At 40.7% G+C, this 16216-nt stretch overlaps 1 protein-coding gene across 2 annotated transcripts in view; it reads right to left on the bottom strand.

Annotated features, from left to right (window-relative positions):
* The window catches only part of SV2C (synaptic vesicle glycoprotein 2C), a 255816-nt gene that overhangs the window by 57928 nt on the left and 181672 nt on the right, over positions 1-16216 (bottom strand). For both annotated transcript variants that reach the window (XM_066235031.1, XM_066235030.1), the window contains 6 exons: positions 14196-14306; positions 13665-13753; positions 10950-11114; positions 7207-7340; positions 5609-5812; positions 5002-5161 (listed from right to left, as the gene is read on the bottom strand). In XM_066235031.1, coding sequence (XP_066091128.1) covers positions 5002-5161; positions 5609-5812; positions 7207-7340; positions 10950-11114; positions 13665-13753; positions 14196-14306 — 863 coding nt within the window. The remainder of the gene's footprint in view (positions 1-5001; positions 5162-5608; positions 5813-7206; positions 7341-10949; positions 11115-13664; positions 13754-14195; positions 14307-16216) is intronic.

A 16216-nucleotide genomic window follows, 5' to 3' on the forward strand; every position in this document is an offset into this window, starting at 1 on the left:
AAGTTGTTATGAAAGCCAGTTATTTCTGGATAAGAAAGTTCATGAAAGCTGAGGGTTTATGTAAGTTGTAGAAGGTTTGTGCAGGTTGTAGGAAGTTTGTACAGAGAAAAAAAAAAATTGAATAGTTAGAAAACTGGTTTTCGAAGAATGTTTAATTAGTAACCTTAGCTAACAATCCTCTACTCTCCCCACTTATTAGGATGGCTCTTTTCTCCACTCTGACCATCTGAAGCTCAAAAACAGAGAAACAAAACTGACCCCTTGTCCTTCTATTCTCTATCCACCTCTCATCCTGTATCAACCAATCAAGGGCTTTCTTTTTTTTTTTTTTGTATTTTTCTGAAGCTGGAAACTGGGGAGAGACAGTCAGACAGACTCCCGCATGCGCCCGACCGGGATCCACCCGGCACGCTCACCAGGGGGCGATGCTCTGCCCACCAGGGGGTGATGCTCTGCCCCTCTGGGGCGTCGCTCTGTTGCGACCAGAGCCACTCTAGCACCTGGGGCAGAGGCCAAGGAGCCATCCCCAGTGCCCAGGCCATCTTTGCTCCAATGGAGCCTTGCTGTGGGAGGGGAAGAGAGAGACAGAGAGGAAGGAGAGGGGGAGGGGTGGAGAAGCAGATGGGTGCTTCTCCTGTGTGCCCTGGCTGGGAATCAAACCCGGGACCCCTGCACGCCAGGCCGATGCTCTACCACTGAGCCAACCGGCCAGGGCCAATCAAGGGCTTTCTACTTATGTGGGACCAATACCTATATGTGTCTCCCTATTAATTGGACAGAAATCTGTACCCTAATCTATCTCACCCCAAATGTCAACCTAATCCCACCCCATGAGCCTCTTCCAGTTCCTAGTACACTACCCATCAATCTAAGGAGCAAACGAGCTATTCAGGTAATTCCTCTTCTAGTTGCTTTAAAAATTTCTATAAAAATAGGTCTAGGGGCAAGGGGACTGGCCACTGTCCTGCCTTATTCCCACTCTCTCTCTCTGAAGCCCAGCAAATTTGTAAAAAAAACAACAAACCAAGTCATGGAATCAGTGGTTTCGCATAAACTGGGTGTCTTGACTATTGCCTTTCATTGGTCTACTCACTCTCCTATTTATTTTCCTAACTTTTAGACTCTATTTCTTATGTTTGTTCACTAGTTTCTTACAGGATCACATGCAGACCTTCGCCAATCAGAAAATTGGAAAAATCTACCTAACCCTACACACCAACCCTGAAACCTGCCCTCGCGAAACAGAAAAATCTGGAACCCTATAAATACACCCCTACCCGACAAGAAGCCATTACTGCACCTCTCTACCCCTCACTGAGAGTAATCCTTAGAGAGGCAATAACCCTTCACTACCCCTATTCAGCAGGAAGAAGTTACAGAAGATAATGACCTCCGTCCCTTTTCCCTTGAGGCCTCTCTAGGAACCTCTTTCTCTCTCTCTCTCTCTCTTTATATATCAAATAGTTGGGAATCTTAGGTTTCATTTCTTTAACCCTGCCAGTAAGTCTGTTTCAGAGCTTGCAGCAGATGACCAACCACAAAGGAATGTCTGAGGTCACAAGCCGAGAAGTCCTGGACGATTGAAAGCCCCATGACCCTTCTCACTCCCTCTCCCCCAAAACCCTTAAAACCCAGTCCTAGGCTGTGCCTGGTGTGTGACTCTCCCTTACGAATCAGGCCAGCAGGGTTCCTTTCTTCCTTTCAATAAAGCCTGTTACACTGGTCTTTTCGGACTCCGATGGATTCTAACAATGGTTAACCTTCTGACAACAGCTGAAAACTGATACTCCAAATGTCTCTGCATAGCTTGAGAAAACCCTCCTTCATTTCATAGTCCAGACAATACTGACTCGATCCTCCAGCAAAGAGGGCTTCCACTGTGACAAAGCATACATAAAACAAAAGAAGGCAAGGCCATTTGTTTTCACTCATGTCAGATGGCAAAACAGGGCTTTTATTTCTTTAATATTCAGCTGCTGAACTTCTAGCCCAAATCTCTTCCAGCCCTTTCTCTGATATGAGGCTCAAAGTTTTCATGTCTCCATTTTGGGACAAGATGCATCATTTTCTTCTAATAATTAGTGGCTCAAAATATGGACCAAGACAGGCTGTTAGATCCAACTCCTCACTGCCTCATCACAGCTAATGATGAGGGGAACTCAATAATTTAAACTTTATCTTGAATAATGGTGGCTTTGGTTATGGTCAGGGGGCATACTGGTTAATGCAAGTACAGGGGGTCCTCGGGTTATGACAGTCTCTACATATAACAGTTTTGAGTTTACAATTGTTGGGCAGATAAAATGTATTATGCTCACTTTGTTAAAGATAACACAAGGAGGCCGTTGCCCAGGTGATATTAATGTGTGTTGGGGTGGGCTAAAGGCAGGCAGAATCCTTGTAGCCTGGGGCTTGGTTTTGGGATTAAGCCTTTCCTACCCTTTTTGATGTAGGGCGGTACAATCCAATCATGCCTCAGAGAAGTGACTTTGTATTAGAGACTACCTTATTTTGTATATTGGATTAAAGGTTGTGAAGCTACACTATAAAATGGGGGCAGAACGGGACTTGGCTCATGGTTCCTGGGATGATTAGAGGAAGGAGGCCACGTGGAGTAGGCCAGGAGAAGCAGCCAAGATGGCGGAGTGCTGAGTGAGATGCCAGTTTGTGTAGAGTTTGTATCTGGGATAAGGAAGGAGATGGGGAACTGAGGAGAATAAGGCTGGTGAGCTAGAAACCTTTGATTCTAGGAAACTCGGATAAGTCAGTAGCTTTGTGAGCACTGAGTGTGACTGGGTTTTGGAGCCCAGTGTGTATTTTTACTTGCCCGCTGGGTGCAAGCTAGGATTAAAGGCTATGGCCCACCAGTTTGTGGCTCCGTTGTTTCTTTACCGACTGTCCGAATCCAATGCGAACCTGCATGGGCCGGAAGGCTGCTGTGATAGTGGCTCTGGCCGTGGCTTCTGGCTTTACAACAATGCTCACTTCCATAAAAACTTTAAAAAATTGAGACTAGTGTTTTGGTTTATGCTGCTAGCATTGTACTTTTTATACACTCATTTTTTTTATCACTTTTTCTGTTACTACAGTACAGTGTACAGTACAGTATATTTATGTCCTTTTCCTTTATCTGTGGCTTATTTGTGCTTTTATGTTTTAGATTATGATTTTATAAATGTGTTAGGAAAGGTAAGTGAGTTAGGGTACGGTGTGTTTCAATTTACACCAAAATTCAGGTTACATGTTACTGTCATAGGAATGGAACTGTGTTGTAGCCCAAGGACCTCCTGTAAAAGCTTTGTTCCAGGAACTGGGATACCTGAACAGGCTGATACGGCTTAATAAGATTTGTGAGTGATCCACCTTTGTCAGTCCTACAAGGATTTAACAAGATCTGCAGCTGATCCACTCTTTTGCCCCAGACGACTGCAAGCAAAGCCTCTGCACTCCTAGGTTCAACTCTCCCTATGATCCAATTAATGGACTATGATCTGATTAACTCTCCTTTGAAATCCTCAGACCCTTACATGTCAAAGGTTGTCTGGGGACAGAGGTTTGAGGTTACAGGTATTTGGGAATGTAATCCACAATTCCCCAGATTGCTGGTCATCAGAATAAAGCACCCATAAAAATTTAATCTCTATCTCTGAATTGGGGACAGGCAGCATGAACTCCGAAATATTTTCAGTTTCACTTTCTCTCACTGTCAGCAAACTAAGTCATGGACACAATTATATTCCTTCACTGGTTCCATTGTGAGGCAGGATAGTAAGAGGCAAGGAAAATTCCTTGGCCAGTAGAATAGGGAAACTGAGACAGCTGATTCAAACTGGTTTTATCCAGCATCCTGACTCACCTGCATCCTTCTCCCTTGGACAACAACCACTCCCTTAAGCATTAAGCCTCAGGACAATGAGGTTCTTGTCAGCATCAAATAATCTTAGAAACAATTTTGATCAAACTAGAGATAATATCTGGGCCTCAGTTTTATTTCAGCTCCAGGCCCAGAAAAGCAGCAAAACCACACAAAGTGACACCAGGGCTGACTGGCTGACATTAGGACCAGCTGCAATAAATAATAATACCCCTCCCCCCCAGTACCAACCAATCAGTAGAGACTGTAACCCTAAAAGGACACACCTGGAAAGCTGATGAATATTCTATTGAGATTCTCCCCTGAGACCTCTCCTGAAATTCCTGCCTTTAGAAAACAGATAAGAACCTTTAAGACAAAGAAACCAGCATGCTTGCTCTCTTTCTCTAGAGCATGCCTATGTCTTACCTCACACACACTCCTTGCTTTTTTCTTCAGGCACATATCTTTGTTTTCTTTCTTCAAGGGCCCTTCTTATGCCTTGGTCACTTGTCTTTATGCAGCCCAGCTGGCTCACTCTGCCTCTGTGATTTTTCTACAGAGACAAGGCAGCTCTGCCTAGGCTCACTCCTGTTGCTATGACCTTGTCTCTTCTAACTTAAGCTCTTCCTTTGTATCACTGTCCCCAGTTTTACTAAACATACTCAAAATCACCTAGACCAGCGGTTCTCAATCTGTGGGTCGCGACCCTGGCAGGGTCGCCTAAAGCCATCGGAAAATACATAATGCATATCAGGTATTTACTTTCCGAATCATAACTGTAGCAAAATTACAGTTATGAAGTAGCCACCAAAATTATTTTTTGGTTTGGGGTCACCGCAACATGAGGAAATGTATTGCGGGGTCACGGCATTAGAAAGGTTGAGAACCACTCACCTAGACCTATGTTGTGAAATCTTTCCTGCACAAAGTCAAGAACCGAGAGCCCACATTGCTGGTAACAATTGTCGTAGTAACTCCTGCTAGCAACTATACCCACCAACATTTTCCTTCTAAAATATACAAGTGAAACCCATAGCCAGATATTTCTGGATTTTTACTTTCTTAGAAACAATTTATTTTCTATGACTTTTCAGTGGCCCTGTGAGGCTCAGAGTGCCTCTGCCTAGAGGCCCATTTCAACATACCTCCGATCTGTGGGGTACATTTCCACAGTGACTACATCAAGAGAGTTCCAGGCAGAGATGGTCAACCCATTGTACAGACACAGCATACCTATCATCATGGATTCGCTGGTGCCAAACCAAAGAAAGAAACAGCTGATCCCTGAAAGCACCATAGATCCACCTGCCAACAAAACAGACAGAGGCTGGGATGTTTCCTGTCATCTTGGTAGAGCAAAGACCCTTGGTTCTTCAAGGTCTCACAGCAACACAAATCCCAAGGGGAAGCTGCAGAATGGCAGGTGTGCACACTGAATGAAAGGTTCACTTCTCTGCCTTCTGAACATAGCAAGCATGAAATGCACATCATCATTACTCAGCTACTTAAGTTGAAAAATATACATTAGTCACACAGAATTAGTTTTCCAGTCTGTGAATTTGTGGAAGCTGCTCAAATGAAATGTACTGAGACATAATTTTCACTAAAACTTAGTCTTAATAAAGGTCTTAAGGGATTTCTTTCATCTCTATGGCATGTAAATCCCTAAGGGGGTAGGGGGTGTAGTGGAAAATGGGTTCCCTCTAGATTGCAAGGGCAGCTTCTTTATTTTACATGAAAATAAGCACATACCTAGCATCGTTAAGCGCCCGATTCTGTCCATCAGAAGAGCAGACACAATGTTCCCTGGTAACACTGCCAGTGTTCCCAGGAAGTTGACAAAATAAATCCAGTAGGCACTATAGTCATCATCAAAGGTAATCTGGCAACCCGTTTTATTGTGAAAAAATGAGCAGTTTTGAAATTCACTGTCAATGAATTTATATGGCTCAAAATCTGTGAACATAAAGATAATTCATCAAACTCTTAATAGTTCTATACCAGTATAAGAAAGCCTATTGAGAATTCTGATAGGAATCATGACATTATAAAGTTCTTGAGGGCTTCAAGGCCTGAGCTGGTTTGACTTTTAATATCTTTGCCTGGCCAAAGTCTAGGACTTTGCATTACAAAGTATGGTTGGCCCTCTATATTCACAGATTCCACATCTGTGGATTGGTAACAAGTTATGCTATAGCTGTTGTATACTATGAAGTTAGGTCCATTGTGGATGCATCCATACTGAATATGTACAGACCTTTCTTCTTGTCTTTATTCCTTAACAATACAGTATAACAATGATTTATATAGTATTTACATTGTATTTGGTATTATAAATAATCTAGTGATGATTAAAGTCTATGAGAAGATGTGCGTAGATTATACAAATACTACACTATTTTATATAATGGGCTTGAGCATTCATGGATATTGGTATCCATGGAGATCTTGAAACCAATCCCCAATACTGAGACCTGACTATAGCTGAATGAAAAAATACCTTTGAAAAAAGGATTAAACTAAGTTAAAGAATCTAGTTACCTTCTGATTTCTTTTGATTGGCCATTGCTAATTTTATTACTTGTTTACTCCCTCATGATGTTAGTTTATTCTAATTATCATGTTATATAAGGACTCTCATTATAGTTTTTTCCACACTATACATGAGTCAGCCATATGTTCACCATCTCTGCTGACTGTAGTTCAGGATGCTGACTTAAACAAATACTAGATTTAGAAACCAAAATTATCAAAACAAATAAACTGCAGGTTAATTCTTTGCTTTAAAAGTTATTCACCACCTTACTGGTGGTGGTGCAGTGAATAGAATGTTAACCTGGTACACTGAGGTCCCAGGTTTAAAACCCCAAGGTCACTGGCTTGAGCATGGGCTCATCTGGCTTGAGTATAGGCTCACCAGATTAAACATAGGATCATCGACATGATCCCAAGGTTGCTGGCTTGAGCAATGGGGTCACTGGCTCAACTTGAGCCCCCCCAGTCAAGGCACATATGAGAAGCAATCAACGAATAACTAAAGTGACACAACTACAAGATGATGCTTCTTAACTCTCTCCTTTTCTGTCTCTCTCTCTTTAAAAAAAAGTTTTCACCAAACCATTTATTTTTTCAACTTGCAACTTCAACATGTCTCATTTGTATTAAATTTGACAAAAACAAATCATACACACTTAACTTTGATTCAATCTGGTTTAGGAAAACTGTTAATTTATACTTTAATTCTCCATTTTCCCCATAAATCCCTGCCCACACTGTCACATGGATATCACATTTTTGCCAAGTGCCAGGCTCTCTGGAGAAGCCACAACAGGGCTAGATAGCACACCTACCTGTGTTGTCAAAAACAGTATCAATAAATGTGCAGTTCTTGAAGTAGGTGTTGACTGAAGTCACATCCTCAAAGGTGCAGGCCTTAAAAATTGAATCCTTGAAAGTTACAGATTTGAATTTTACCCCTAGGAATCTGTTCAACAGACACAAAAAGTTTATATCAATGATTGTTCATCAGGGTTTAAAGCTAAGTCCAACAGGTTTGGAGATGAAATGTCCCTCTACAAACTTCCTTCATTATAAAGGACATTGGTTTCTAAGTTTTCTGAGCTCTTAGCTTTCCCTGTTTTCACTCATGCAGGCTGTCCTTTGGCTCTCCACAGTGTGCCAGAATTATTTTCTACCAGGAGAAGAGATGGCATTCAAGGCAATTTCATTTAGCTTTTTGCAATGTTGGTAAAATGTTTTTTGGGGTTTGCAACTGCTGATAAAAAATTTGCAGATTACTTGTGGCTATTAACTCATTATTTTTCAGTCCTATTTTCTTGTTCCTTCTCATATGCCTTTATTTGAAAAGTCTCTATTTGGGGTTAAAAGCTCTAACTTGAAGATGTTACACATTTTCATGGAAGTCTGTTCTCTAAACTGAAAACCCAACTTTTCCCCATTCTAGTGTAGGGATTCACCTGAAGAGAGGACATGGGAATTCTTCATTTACATAAGGAATGATTGACTCAGGGGTCAAGAAACTCATAGGTCACATTCATTCCAAGAATATATTTTTTTTTCTGAGAGCCAAGAATATTCCTTGAACCAAGTGGAATAATGAGGGCTCTGCTTATTTTTGGAAATGTGTAGAATGATGACACCTGCTCATGCACAGTTGTGGGTGCTGCAAGGGGGAAATCTAGGAGGTAAAAGTAAACAGTCATAATGCTCCTAACATTTCAGAATAGTCTATGATTCAGATGTGTCTGTGTTGATAAGAACTCCTAGGAGACATGGATAAATACTCAACAATGAATCTCGGTAATTTATTAAGAGACTATGAATATATATTTACACAGTCACTGGGAGGAAAATACTTGTTCAACTGTGAAAAAACTTTTGATGTCAAGTGACACTCTAAGTAGGGGAGAAAGGGACTGATCCTTCTAGGCAAGTGAGCTGACTCACTTAAAAGCAATTCATTAGTTATTGATTAGTACTTTCAAAATTGTTCTCTCCTTAAGGACTGACTGTGCACTGTGGCCTAACAGACCAACCAGCTTAAAAAATAACCTTACATCAACCCCCTGCTCTAGGGTCCAGAGAGAAACCATCTGTGAATTTGCCTACTAAAGGAGGGTAACAGTACATGTTAAGATTATAAATTTTTCTGGAATGGAACTAAATTTAGAAAGGGCAAATAATTTTTTTGAATGGATAATACACACACACACACACACACAGAGTACACATCATACAAAATTCAAAACGTTGAAAAAGGAAAAAGTAAGTTTCTCAAGACACCCAGTTATTTTTCCCAGAGATACTCACTGTTGTCAGTTTCTGTGTGCTTCTCAAGAAGCATTCTGTATAGAGAGTGCTAGCAAATGAGACACACTATCCTACAACTAGCTTTGTCTCCTGACAGTTTATCCTGGATGTTGTTCCATATCAGTAAATAAGGAGTTGTTGTTATTTTATGTGTTGAACAGGAAAGCTATGTTTTTAAATATGAGTTAGCTAGTAGTATTTCAAATTTCCTTGAAAGTAAAAAAAATTCTATCCCTTCTAAAACCAATGTATAGTTCATAAGGATTTTAATAGCATTAAAATATTAATCACTACATTGCTAATGTAAAATATATATTTCTTAGTCATGATTGAATAGCCATCTTAGAATTTTAACAGATATTACTAAAAATATGACTGTTAGAAATACAAACATGTTAGAAATTTCTTTTTTTAATTAATGGAGTAACAATGTTTTTTTAAATAAAGGGAGAAAATTTTCAACCTAGAATTACAGAGCACTCAACTGTAATGATTTTTAAAAAAAACAAATCCAGATGTGAGTCCAGACTTAATGTGGAGAGTACTGGTGGTTTTATACAGCTGGGATTGGGATTAGGATTAGAATTAGGATTAGGCAGGCCCCTTACTGAATTATCAATTCAAACAATTACCTCCTTGCTGGTAATTCTCCTTTTTGTTACAAACCATAAACATCCCACAGAATTCTTTTTCATCTTTCCAAACTGAGTTTTGCCCTGGGAGACTGTTTGATTATTTTAAATTTTTACTTTTATCACTTTTGAAACTGGGACAATTTCCCAAAAATGACTGTAAACCATCAGGAGCTCACAGCAGCAATTATTTGCTCAGACAACAAATAATGGATGTAAATAATGACCTTGTCCATCCTTTTGCCTTTCTTAAAGAACAAACCAAAATCAGCTTTCTGAGCAGTTCTCCATCCTCAGCAGTGGGCATTCCAGATTCTATACTCAAAAACAACCTTTGCTAACTTATTCCTGATTTTCAGAGTCCTTAACTTTGGGGAATTCTTCTTCTTCTCTAATTGAAACTTTTACTGATACAATTTAACCCTTTTTTTTTTTTTTTTGTATTTTTCCGAAGCTGGAAACGGGGAGAGACAGTCAGACAGACTCCCGCATGCGCCCGACTGGGATCCACCCGGTACGCCCACCAGGGGTGACGCTCTGCCCACCAGGGGGTGATGCTCTGCCACGACCAGAGCCAGAGCCACTCTAGCACCTGGGGCAGTGGCCAAGGAGCCATCCCCAGCGCCCGGGCCATCTTTGCTCCAATGGAGCCTTGGCTGAGGGAGGGGAAGAGAGAGACAGAGAGGAAGGAGGGGGGGGGTGGAGAAGCAAATGGGTACTTCTCCTATGTGCCCTGGCCGGGAAGTGAACCCGGGTCCCCCACACGCCAGGCCGACGCTCTACCGCTGAGCCAACCGGCCAGGTAACCCTGATTTTTGATTCAGCGTTATGGAGAAGGAAGGAATTCTGAAAAATGATACCCCTTTTCAGAAATAGAAGACAGGTAACAAATTACATTTCAAATTTCTTTTCTGAACTAAATAACCATTTTATGTTCTCATACACACTCTTCATTCTTTTCTTCTCTAAGTTATTTCTGTTTCTTTCCAGGGTCTCTGTAAATTTTCATTTTACACTTGATCTTAGCCAAAAGGCCAAGAAGTGATGTAAAATTTCATTTCCTATCAGTCAATTCTATCACTTAATAAATACAAAGCAGCTCAGTTTCAGAAGTAGTTTTAGGTGAAGTAATTGATCCCTTTTCTTTCATTTGGAAAAATTCATACTCAGCAAGAAAATGACTAGCCTGACCAGGTGGTGGCGCAGTGGATAGAGCATCAGGCTGGGATGCGGAGGACCCAGGTTCGAAACCCTGAGGTTACCGGCTTGACCACAGGCTCATCTGGTTTGAGCAAGGCTCACCAGCTTGAGCTCAAGATCACTGGCTTGAGCAAGGGGTCACTCGGTCTGCTGTAGCCCCCTGGTCAAGGCACATATGAGAAAGAAATCAATGAACTAAGGAGCTGCAACGAAAAACTGATACTTCTCATCTCTCTCCCTTCCTGTCTGTCTGTCTCTATCTGTCCCTCTCTGTCTCTGTCACACACACACAAAAAGAAAATAATACAATGTATAAACTAAAATAAATAAATAAAACCCCCCAACTATTCATATTTCAGTGCAGTGAAGGTTAGTAAGAAACAAGTTTTTGTAAACAGGTAGCATATTAAGTTATTTCAAAGTTTTTGGACCTGCCATTGTAGTATTCCATTCCCCTATGAATCTGATTTTCCATTGTAAAGTTAATACTGAAATTTGCATATTTGTCTTTTGGCAAATTTCTAATTCGTGATGCATATTCATCCGACTGTAGATGTTTAATGACATCAGGAAACCAAACAGATAATCCATAGTACCTGCAAAGACAAAGAAATGTGAGTTTGTAAAGATGTCAGCACACCTGAGGCAATGCATGCCCCCCTGACACGTTCAGAGAGTAGTGGTTCCGAGAGCAGTACTCCCAGATGATGGGCTCCCTGAATCTCTATGAATCGTGGAGCAGTAATCCAAGCTGCTCTCTACCCATCACGATTACGTCCGTAAAAATCAAGGGAGAGATATGGTCTGGGGATACCTGGAGAATCCCAGGTTTACAATTCCTGAAGCCTTACTTTGGGAGGAGACATGCATAAGAATCCTACCTTGTACCCATATGTGGCATTCTGGTTATTAACCGGGCTGCATCGAGGAACCCCATTTCCTAGTCTGGCAGTAGAAACTCCTGGTGTCCAAAAACCATGAGAGCCCTTAAAGAATGACCTCTTTTACAAATGGAAAATCTTTCTAGGTTCTTACTCTACTCCTCTACCACTAGCCTAGGTATAGAGCCCCATTTCTCAAAGTACTTCAAGGCTGGGAAAAGGGCCGTTTAGGCAATTATATGAAAATCCAGGCTATTTCCACTTTCTGCCTCCTGGCCGCTCATGTGCTGTTCTAACAGGGAACAGCTGAGTCCTGCTGCTGTGCTCTTCCATACAGCACCCTCTCACCACATGTGGTTACTGAGTGGCTGAGATGTGGCTACTCCAGAGTGAGATGTGCTATAAGTATAAAATATCACATTTGAAGACTAATAAAAAAAGAATGTAAAATAAGTAAGTCATTAATTATTGTTACATTGAAATGATAATATTTTAGACATAATAAGCCAAGTAAAATATATTGTTCAAATTAGGTTTATCTGTTTCCTTTTATCTTTTTTTAGTGTGGCTGCCAGAGAATTTATAATGACACATGTGGCTCATGTTATATATCTGTTGTACAACACTGCTCTAAAGCAGTGGTTCTCAAAGTGGGGGGGTCTGGCAGCATCGGCATTACCTGGGAACTCGTTAGAAATGCAAATTCTCAGGCCCCATTCTGACCTGTTGAATCAGAAACTCTGGGGTCTGATGTACACTCAAGTTTGAGAGCTATTGCTCTAGTGTCTCCTGTTGCAGGTAGACATGCTAGGTTCCAATCCTGGCCTTGCCACTTACCAGCTGTGTGATCTTCAGTCAGTTATCTAAGCCTCAGTTTCCCCATCTCTAATACCAGGCTGATGACAGTATCCACCTTCCTGAGTGGTTAGTCAGATTAAATGGGACACAAAGTCCCTAGCACATAGAAAATTCAGTATGTACAGTTTTATCATCATTGACATCATTCTGGAAACATCTCTGGTTCAGGAATTCATATATTCCAAACCCTTCTCTTCATAGGTTGTGAATTAAATCACTGTGAACATATGACCACCTAGTAATAAATGAGTCAGAGATGCAACATCTATGGCAATGCTTTCTAGTCCTATACATAGGACAAAAAAATCTTACAAATAGCAACCATGAGGAAGCACACTACTCTGGAGCGTCCACAATCAATGACATGGAGGAGTTTCAGCTCAGTTTTCAGTTATTCAGCAAACATTTACTAAATATCCACTAAATCAGCGGTTCTCAACCTGTGGGTCGCGACCCCGGCAGGGGTTGAACGACCAAAACACAGGGGTCATCTAAAGCCAAAATATGTATTTCTGATGGCTTTAGGTGACCTCTGTGTTTTGGTTATTTGACCCTGCCGGGGTCGCGACCCACAGGTTGAGAACCGCTGCACTAAATGCTACACACTGTTTGAAATCTTGGGGCTATCAGTAAGAAAGCCATACAGCTTAAAGTGTGATCAATAATAAATTATTAAACAAACCAGGTAATTATTATAATGTAACTCTTTATATCTTGAGAATAGAACTTTGGTCTAGCGTGGTGTTTGGCACATAGCAGGCACTTAATACATGTTAATTTTCATCTTTCTCTTCCTTCATAGATTAATAGGATTTTTAGAACTTGGGTGAGAGTTACTTTATATATTCTAAATCAACCTTCTCAACTTAGAAATGAGGAACTAAAGCTTAGTAATGCCTCCAAGTCAAATGCAGAACAAGATGCTAGGTCTTTGACCACCACTTTCCTTGCTTGTCCCTTTATTACAACTCACAGCACTGGGAAAGGTCAATCATATCTGATGACCCACCGTTTTAATTTAAGGACGTGAAGGCATGGAACTTGCGGCATAAATGTGGGCTCCACCAGACATGAAGATCCCTTGACCTGAATGTGTTTATTACTCTTCTTATGTGTTCAAGGAAGAGAAAATAGTGGGGCCAAGCACATAAGGAGAGGAGGGTAGAGAAGTCATGGGGGACAAATCACTCAGGGTCTTATCAGACTTTCCAAATACTGTTGGTTCTGCTTTATGATAAGTAAAATGACCAGGTTATAAAACCATAGTTGTTAGCAACTATAAGCTGGAAAAATTCTTTCCTAAATATTAACAGCATCAAACAGTATAAGACAAGAAAGCAGCATGACTGGGAATTACAGTGTGGAAATTTAACAATTTCACTCACCAAGAATTTAATCATCACTTACCCAAAGGATAGGGTGAACCAAACAATTATAAGCTTTATTGTATTTTCCTTGACTGGGTAGTTGAAACATCTCATAAAAGTCAACCAAATCTGTGAGATATCAGAGAGTGAATTTACTTATGCAATTATCTAGTCAACACATAATCTACTCCCTCCAACAAATTATTAAAATATTGAGTTTTCTTTGCACTGGGTTCATTTGAACTTAAAATGTAAAATTTAAAGGCTTTAAGAAACCAAATTTTTCATTTATCAGCTTCCTGGAGGACAATGGGCAAAGTAACTCAAGCCTTCAATGCACTCATCACTGCTGGGAATCCTTGCTGAACACCATCCCTTCCCAAAGACAGAATGTCTTAGTTACCCCAGTGATCCCAAGGGGATCCTATTACCTGGTCCTACTCCAGGAGTCAGGTGTCCTGGGCAGAACTTGGAAGAACCCCATTCATGGAGCTGGTCTAGTCAACCCTGCTTCTGACTAACCTCAAACGCAGCAAGTTGGACAATAATTCAGGGCAGGCTTTTTACTTACTCCATATAGTTCTGTGTGGACCCTAACAAAACACCTCCTGTACCATGTTCCTGTGTCACTCTCAATTTCAATCAGCTCATCTATTTGTTTGGGGGTTTTAATTCTGTTTACCTGCAAGAAACAACAGAGGGCAAAGTGCTGAGTTCTCTTTTCTGAAGTTGCTCGGTTTAGGCTTACAGTTTGTTTTTAAAAAAGCAAAAGCTGACTCCAACAAAAAAGCAGGTATTTGATAATTCCTCTACACACATGTCAGGCTGCTGGTATAAGTATACATACCCAAGCTGCACCTAAACGAACTGTATAAAGAATGAATAAGAGGAATATTATAGAGAAATGGGGGGAAGGAAAAATAGTAATAGAATAGTGTGAAACCAAAATGCCCTTCTCTGAATTACTACTACAAAAGACATACATTATTAGCAGATAGAACATCCAGATAGCTTCTGGATTAAGAATTATTTTGCTTGGATTAAAGTGATTGTATACTTTTTGGGGGGAACCTACTTATTTGCTGAATTTGGCCCCTAACCATAGTTCATAAAGCTTTCCCATCAAACTTTTATTCTTGAAACATCACTATGACCCTCTCTTCCTTCTCCCACAGCCTAGCTAACCCACAGTGACCAGTCAGCAAATACCTGCAGGTGACCATGGTGCAAGGTCAAGTGAGTGAGTGTCAGTGGCAACCCGATTCTTCAGCCATGGAGGGGAATGAATAATGGAGGTTCAGCATGAAAAGCTGCAATGATTTAAGTTAGCCTCCTTTTGCCAAGGAAAAGAATCAAGAGTCAGGGGAAGTAATGCTTTCAAAACTGAGAATGAAGCCTAAAAAGAGAGACAGAGAGAAAGGGAGAATGGTTCCTTGTGGATCTGTCCCTTCTTATCCTATTAGTCAACATTTCCCTGATTATGATAAATCTGAGAGAGGCAGAGAAATGTGCACACACGTTACCCCTGCTAGTGATAACTCCTGAACAGATTATTATTTTTTCCCCTGGAGATTCTGCCAACATCCAAAGCAGCACTTCTATTGTGAGAATCAGGTACTAAGGTTGGCTTTTGATGGATGTGATATGGGGAAGCTTGTTATCTTTCAAATTATATCATGTAGGCAGTAGCTTCTTCCTAACTACATAAACAAAGATGTCTGCATTTGACAAAAATAGTGTCTGAGTTAAGTATGGGATTCTCAATAGAGTCAGCTCAAAATAATTCATGTAGACATTATTTTATGATATTCTTATCTAGATTTTTTTTAGTTACAGGGGCTTTCTTATCACTCAATAAATTACTATTGGGAGGTTTTCTCTTATCCAATCATCAATGTCTGTTTGTTCATTAATTCATTGGTACCCATGGGAGTGCCAGGCCAGACACTGGGCCCTGGAGGTGCGAATATCAAACATCACATCCTCCAAGCAATTAGCATACAGAGTACTCTGACGGAGGTCTATATCAGATGGGAGAAACATATGGTATAGAACACCCAAGGTGACCTGGGAGAGAGAAGAGAGAAGGCTTCATGGACTGTGAAATTTGAGCTGGAGATTATGTCATTTTCCATTTGTGTAAACGGTTTGGAGGCCATTCCAATTGCGAGAAATACCATGTGCAAGCATCCAGAGGTGTGAGAAGAAACAGTGTACTGAGCAACTACAAGGTCTTCAGCATTGCTGAAAAACAGTCAAAGAACAAAAGACAGCGAGTAATGAGGGGTAAACTAAATCAGTGGCAGTGAGGGTGAAAAGTAAGGAACAATAATGAATGACATTTTGGATGGAGAATAATATAACAGAGAAATACGTGTGTGTGTGTGTGTGTGTGTGTATACTTTTTTTGAGGAACCTACTTATTTGCTGAATTTTCCCCTAACCATAGTTCATAAAGCTTTCCCATCAAACTTTTATTCTTGGAACATCACTATGACCCTCCCTTCCTTCCATAATGAAGATAAAGGAAAGATGAAATAGGATAGTTTCAGGGTTTCAGTTTGGGTAGTGCTAGTGGTACCTGATAGAATT

This window comes from Saccopteryx bilineata, chromosome 6 (assembly GCF_036850765.1).
Source record: "Saccopteryx bilineata isolate mSacBil1 chromosome 6, mSacBil1_pri_phased_curated, whole genome shotgun sequence".
NCBI classification, from domain to species: domain Eukaryota; kingdom Metazoa; phylum Chordata; class Mammalia; order Chiroptera; family Emballonuridae; genus Saccopteryx; species Saccopteryx bilineata.